General features: G+C 35.5%; 3 protein-coding genes across 3 annotated transcripts in view; all 3 read left to right on the top strand.

The window, feature by feature from the left end:
• Positions 1-7,238, top strand: part of LOC107621499 (receptor-like serine/threonine-protein kinase SD1-8) — a 78,630-nt gene that overhangs the window by 20,511 nt on the left and 50,881 nt on the right. The gene's annotated exons all lie outside the window — the stretch shown is intronic.
• The window catches only part of LOC107621495 (receptor-like serine/threonine-protein kinase SD1-8), a 70,277-nt gene that overhangs the window by 12,660 nt on the left and 50,379 nt on the right, over positions 1-7,238 (top strand). The window lies entirely within an intron of this gene.
• On the top strand, positions 395-3,706 carry LOC107621502 (receptor-like serine/threonine-protein kinase SD1-8). The gene is made up of 7 exons (XM_016323528.2): positions 395-1,750; positions 1,863-1,991; positions 2,105-2,304; positions 2,434-2,644; positions 2,756-2,996; positions 3,087-3,237; positions 3,331-3,706. Exons 1-7 carry the CDS (start codon positions 466-468, stop codon positions 3,622-3,624), a joined length of 2,511 nt encoding a protein of 836 aa, XP_016179014.1. The 5' UTR covers positions 395-465; the 3' UTR covers positions 3,625-3,706.

The following is a 7,238-nucleotide window of genomic DNA, read 5'->3' on the forward strand; positions in this document are numbered from 1 at the left end:
GTTGATGTCCATTGAGAGGAAAGGAGTGTAAAATTTTAAGAGGAGTAATTTTTCGTGGTAAGTAAAAATAAGAGGGAGGAGAAGAGTGGATGTTTATACAGTTTAGACAATTTCTGAAGTTTGCTTAACGTTCGTTGCTGTCTCGCTGAGTTAAGTAAATTTTATCCAATTTTTAAAAGTTTGTCAATATATTAAGCGAACTTTAATACACTTGCATAAATTCACTGTTTTGTTGAAAAAATTAAAAAAAAATCCTAATGTATACTGTTAGATTAATTTANAAAATTAAGTCAACGAAAAGAATATAGAAAAGAGGCAAATGGATGCCGGTCAGCTTAGATTGTTCTGCTTTTTTATTCGAGAATGAGACGTAAGTGAAACGGTCAAAAGCACTCAGCGTGTTCGACATTATTACCCTCTAAACTCACAACAACAATCACACACTATTCTGTACTTTCCACAAACATGAGAATCTTCATCACTCCCCTTAACTACCTCATCATCATTGTTATTAGCTTCTTCTTCTTCTTCATCATTCCATCAACCTCTTCGGATACTTTAACCGGAACACAAAACCTCACAACCAACCAAACGCTATTATCACAAAACCAATCCTTCGTGCTGGGCTTCTTCAGAGGTTCCAACACCAACTATTATCTCGGAATATGGTACAACAACATCATTCCTCAAACAATAATTTGGGTTGCAAACAGAGACAACCCCATTGACAACTCTACAGGCTATCTCAAGATTGGAGAAAACGGAAACTTTGTCCTCCTCAATTCATCCGGCAACCCCGCATGGTCCTCCAACCAAACCAGCGCCAAGAATCCAGTTCTCCAGCTCCTCGATACCGGTAACCTTGTTCTCAAAGATTCAGAACAGAGCAATAACTACCTATGGCAGAGCTTCGATTACCCAACAGATACCTTGTTAGCTGGGATGAAGTTGGGTTGGGACTTAGACACAGGAATTGAGAAGTACTTAACATCGTGGAAGGTCACAGGTGTTGACCCTTCTTCCGGTGACTACACTTACAAGCTAGATTACCGCGGTTTACCTGAGATTTTTCTGAGGAGAAACCAGACTATCATATACCGAACTGGTCCTTGGAATGGTGAGAGATTCAGCGGGGTTCCAAAGATGAACACCGATACTGATTCCATTGTGTTCAGCTTCTCCGATGACGCGCACGGCGTGTTCTACTCTTTCTCCATCGGGAACGCTTCTTTGTTATCGAGGCTAACGATGACGTCAGATTCAGGCGGAGAACTTCAACGGTGGACGTGGACAGAGAGCAGCGAATCTTGGAACGAGTTCTGGTACGCACCGGCGGATCAATGCGACCATTACAGGGAGTGTGGTCCGTACGGAGTGTGTGACAATAATGCATCGCCGGTTTGCACATGTATGAAAGGGTTCAGCCCTAAGAACCCTCAGGCTTGGAATCTGAGAGATGGATCTGGCGGGTGTGTGAGGAACACGGGTTTGAATTGTTCGACTGACAAGTTCTTACATCTTGAGAACATGAAGCTGCCGGAGACAAGCAGCGTGTTTATAAATAAGAGTATGACACTTGATGAATGTGGGAGTTTGTGTAAGAGGAATTGTTCATGCACTGCATATGCAAACATCGATATTAGAAATGGAGGAAGTGGCTGTGTTATGTGGCTTGGTCAACTCATTGACATTAGAGTCTACGCTACCTATGGCCAAGATCTCTTCGTCAGATTGGCAGCTGCTGATATAGGTACTGTCTAATTGATTAAGTGGTTGCACATTTTTGCCATGATGGTGACGTTATTGCAAGTTCCTTCCTAATTGATTAAGTAGTTCATTCTGATGAATTTAGTGACACACAGGATCTACTAGCTCCAGCAAGAGTCGTAGAGCAGTTCTGGCTATTGGCATCACACTTAGTGCACTTGTTTTAGTTTTGGGATTGGTTGCTATTTGTTACTTAAGGAAGAAGAGACAACAAAGATCTAGAGGTAATGTATAATAAACTTCCCCATATGTCTCTTTATATAGTATATATGGTACTCTAGTGTATATGGTTTTTGTGCTGCATAAATAAATCATTTACCTTGGTTATTATCAATAGCCGCTATTCCAGGTTTTGTCCACAGAAGTCCTGATAGTTTGATGAATGAGGTGGTTTCTTCTAGAGGATACTTAGGTGATGAAAGCAACATGGATGATATAGAGCTGCCATTGTTTGATTGTGATACCTTAACAATGGCTACAAACAATTTCTCTCAAGATAATAAACTTGGAGAAGGAGGCTTCGGTAGTGTTTATATGGTAAGTTGTTTTAATACTTTAGTTTGTACATAGCTGCGTTACTAAAATTAAATATCAGATCATAATAAATGTACTAATGTATTATGTATATATACACTAACGAACAAATTGTGCCTATAATAATACTAGGGTAGATTGATTGAAGGTCGAAAAATTGCTGTGAAGAGATTATCAAAAAATTCTGGACAAGGAATTGAGGAGTTTAAGAATGAAGCCAAGCTAATTGTCAAACTCCAACATCGAAATCTTGTTCGATTGCTTGGTTGCTGTATTGAAAATGATGAAAAGATGTTGGTGTATGAGTATATGGAAAATAGAGGCCTTGATTCCATTTTGTTTGGTAACTTGCATTATTTATTTCAGTATATTGAATGTTCAGTTTTTTTTTTTTTTTTTATCATATACATTTGTTTTACTTGTTATCCTTAACTTTTACATAACAATGTTGCAGACAAATCAGAAAGTAGATTTTTGCTTGACTGGGAAAGGCGTTTTAATATTATATATGGAATAGCTAGAGGACTTCTTTATTTGCACCAAGATTCAAGATTTCGAATTATTCACAGAGATCTTAAGATAAGTAACATATTACTAGATAGTGAAATGATTCCTAAGATATCAGATTTTGGAATGGCAAGAATATTTGACAAAGATCAAACACAAGCAAAAACATTAAGAGTTGTTGGAACATAGTGAGTATACCATGATAATTCACTAACTTGTTTTTTGAAAAACCAGATATGTGGCTTCATTTTTAATTTATGCATCTTTTTATTTTGCAGTGGTTATATGTCTCCTGAATATGCTATGCACGGAAACTTTTCAGTAAAATCTGATGTTTTTAGTTTTGGTGTTATGGTATTGGAGATCATAACTGGAAAGAAGAATAGAGAGTTTTACAGTGATAACAATGAATTGAATCTTCTGGGAAATGTAGGTGAAAAAATTCTCTTTAATAAGAGTACTTAACTGAAAAAATAAACACTATGATCGCTATATTATAATGATTACTGTATGTTCTTTTAGGTATGGAAACATTGGCATGAAGGAACCGCATTGACACTTCTTGATCCATCAATCTGCAATTCATACACAGAAGCTGAAGTTGTAAGATGCATACATATTGGGCTCTTATGTGTCCAAGAACATGCAGAAGATAGACCAACAATGTCTTCAGTGATCTTAATGTTAAGTAGTGAAACTTCATCTTTGCCAAATCCTAAAACTCCTGGATTTTCCATAAAGAAAATTCATCCAAAGACCGAGTCATCTTCAAGTAGTGTAAATCAAGTTACCGTCACAATGTTAGATGCTAGGTAGTTAAAGAAGAATGATGATATCATTCACTATTTTTGTATATATTCTGAGAAACATAAAAAAAAAAAAAAAGACAAATTCTACTATTTAAGTTGTAGCCTTTTTTATTCTTTAATCAAGTTAAATTTGATTAGTTAATAAATCCTTTAGTAATAAAAATGATTATTCCATCAGAATACAGAGACAAACTTATAGCTTCTATTTTGATATCTATCTACTTTGGTCTTGTTTGGTGTAGCACGTAAGAAGAGAGAACTTCATTATTGAAAGAAAAAGAAGACATTAGACATCCATACACAACATGGTTGAGGAAGATTATAAGGTGTTTTAACAGCATTGATCTTTATTATATTGAAATATCAATGTTGGTCAAACATTTGATAGTTTTTTCATAGTTTAATAATATAAGCCGCCTACTTAAATGTAACAATCCCAAACCTCCAAATCTCCAATGATTCCTAAAATCCTACCTTAATGCAACAGTTCGCATATAATAAAGCAAATGAAAGGGTGCACACTACCTCTGCTTTATGGAGTTGTATTAAGGACAGAACCTTACCATAAAATCAACCTACATGGAACAAAATTACTTGTTGTCGAATGTCGGGTGAATTCTAAATAATGCTCATTAACATAAGAAGGAAAAAATTAGTTGCATTAAGTGAAAAATGCCCTATATTGAAGAGATTAAAATCCTCTTACTATAATCTTATTATATGTATGCAGTAATTTATTAATCTGTTATAAACTTTTCAGTAGAATTTAAATTAATAAATTAGTATTTAATATGTAAAATTAAGAGATATAATAAAACATTCTCATAATACTATTAGTTTATAATTTTTTTAAAATCGTAATTGTAAAAGTAATGCCAATTATATAACATTTTTTGTTTTTTATTGTAAAAAAAATAATCCAAACAAATATAAAATCACCTACCAAATAAAATTAACATATAGATTTCAATCGATATGTGTATAATGACAAAACAATATAGTTAATATCAAAATAATAGAAAAATAAGGTCGATGCACAATATAAAGATATTCGGTTCCGCTACGTTACCAACAGCATATCTGCCAACTTTTATTTATAATTATGTTTCATGGAAGTGTGTTAATGGATGTGTCTAATAAAAATGTCTTTTTTATAGTTATGTTTAATAGAAGTGTCTTTATAGATATATTTTCTGGATGTGTCTCTTTATATATGTATTTAAAATATATTAATTATTAGACACATCCACGAACACACTTCTATGAAACACAATTATAAATAAGAATTGGCAAAAGTTGGCAGATAATATGTTGGTACCCTATACTTTTCCAAAGATATTTAACTAAAAATGCAATTAATTACATATGTTAATATGTTATAACTTTTAATGTTGTTCAAAATTTGTCTCCAAAATTTTAGTCCGGTTGTCTCCGCAGTGTCATACTGTCGTTGCGCGGCTCGTGATCCCCCTACCTACAATATAATGATATATTAAAATTGAGAACAATTAGGGAACCAAAAGTATATTAGCCAAAAATCAGTAAAATGTGTTTGGGTTCCATGAAAAATCGGATTTTTTGGTTTGTGCACCGTGATCTCAGGAGCGATTTTCAAATATATTATTAAAAAGTGATTTTAATTAAACGGTTTTGTTTACTTTTTGGTTGGTCACATTTTGGTTCCATATACTTTTTCATTAAAATTTACACAATCATAAACATTAACTTAAATAACAATGAAACAAAATTCTTTAAAGGCATATAATACCTCTTAATCAAAGGAAATTGTCGCTGTCCAAATCCGTCGTCGACATATAGGGAAGTAATGATATGCCCAAGACATAAGCAATTTTCCGCATTCATCCAAATTCAGTTGCCAATTATTGGTGGCGTGACACATATGAAGGAACAACCACATAAATATAGTTGAACTCCAAGAGAGATGATCACAGCACTCCACATTCTCCAAAAGAGGTAGCCATCTCTTGTGGAAGTGGGAGTTTGATGGCATCTGGAAATAAAATGTCGTTTATGTATGATGTATCTTCAGGTGTATTGTATTTGTCGTTTTTTTGTCGTATCTTCTTTCAAATTAACATATAATATCTTTGAATTACGAACGGTCTGTCTATTCTACGTCTGTCTGTGATTGGGACTTTACATAGCAGGTGCTGACATAAGTCTTTTATAGAACGTCTATTGTAGAACTGCTCCTATTTACCAATGTAGCCACTAATAAAATTTGGCAAAGTCTTCGGTATAGACACCAAGATAGTATCTATATGTGTAGATAATGGGTGGCAGGCTGTGGCGATGACATGTAGTATATGGAGGGGACAAGGTGATCAGGCCTTAACAGGAGTTGCAGTAAAAGCTGATGGGAGCACGTGAGGGAAGGTCTTTGGTTAGATGGGGTAATTAGGTGTTAAAACTAGTAATCAGTTTTTGCTGATTAGGGGCCCAAGCCTTGTGGCCCGTTTTTTGTTGTTGGACCAAAATATTTTGATGCTTTTTTTTAATCTGTTAACAAAAAAGAAGGACCCAGGTAAACCCCAAACCTCCCTCGTGACCCAACCCCCTCCCCTTGTTCCCTGAAACAATCATTGATACACGTACAGGAGAAAGCAGATTCAAAGAAACCCTCACGGTCTTGACCTCCGCCTAGCCCTGCATGGTCGCCGACTGACAAAGGTCCTCGGCGCCGACGCCGTCCAAGGTCCCAAGCACCGCAGCTTCTTCCTCCATCCTCGCCGCCTAACCCAGATCCTCCATCGTCACCGCCTGACCCAGTAACTCGGCAGGTCCTCGCCGGGTCTTCATCTTTGCTGGCTTCTAGGCACGGACCCAGGTTAGTGGCTTATCGTCCTCATCTTCACTGAGGGTGTGGTCTTCTTCTTGAATTTTTGTTTCTTTTTTTCTTCAAGTCATCTTCGGTCTTGCCTTGCATTTTTGTTCTGAAGTTCGGTTCTTGGATTCTTCTTCTTCGATCTTGGGTTGGGTCTTGGTTTGAAGTTTGATTCCGTCTGTTATGTGCAAAATTAAATTAGTACTGTGGAAATTTATATGTATGGTTGCTAAGGGTGAAAACTCATTCTCTGTTAGGCGGAGTTTACACCGTATGGTTGCTAATGGCAGAAGCTTACTCTTATGCTAATGGTGGAAATTTGTATATTGTTGAATGCTATAAGCAGAATTTGAATGTCTCCGAAGTACTTGGATTATTGGATTTGAATGTCTCTGATTCATTGAGTATTGATTTGTGTTTTTGATATGAAATTTGTGATAAAAGATAAGTGACTTCTCGTGATTATGAAATTTGTGTTTTCCCTCAAGTTAATTTTGGTTAATGTGATTTAATTGGTGTTTAGGGCAGGAACCGAAGAGGTTTTTTTAATTGGATTTGGAAGGTGAAGTTTGGTTGACTTTTGGTTTAATTTGGTAACAGTGTTTATGATTGGGTTTATCTGGTTTTCATTCTTTTTGAAGTTGGTAATAGTGTGATTTCCCTTTGCTGTTTTGTAGTGTTTGTTGCCGAATGATGGTTGTTCTCTCTTGCCTCTGTTTAGTAATCTGTATTGAAATTATGTACATTTTCAATGCATATTTGTACATTTTCATTGA

The sequence above is a fragment of the Arachis ipaensis genome, chromosome B10, assembly GCF_000816755.2.
Source record: "Arachis ipaensis cultivar K30076 chromosome B10, Araip1.1, whole genome shotgun sequence".
Lineage (NCBI taxonomy): Eukaryota > Viridiplantae > Streptophyta > Magnoliopsida > Fabales > Fabaceae > Arachis > Arachis ipaensis.

Excerpts from the sequence above, each read along its gene's own strand:
- LOC107621502 (XM_016323528.2), top strand. The coding sequence starts at position 466 with ATGAGAATCTTCATCACTCCCCTTAACTACCTCATCATCATTGTTATT. Across the intron at positions 1,751-1,862 it reads ATTGGCAGCTGCTGATATAG|GATCTACTAGCTCCAGCAAG; the intron begins GTACTGTCTAAT and ends AGTGACACACAG. Across the intron at positions 1,992-2,104 it reads GAGACAACAAAGATCTAGAG|CCGCTATTCCAGGTTTTGTC; the intron begins GTAATGTATAAT and ends TATTATCAATAG.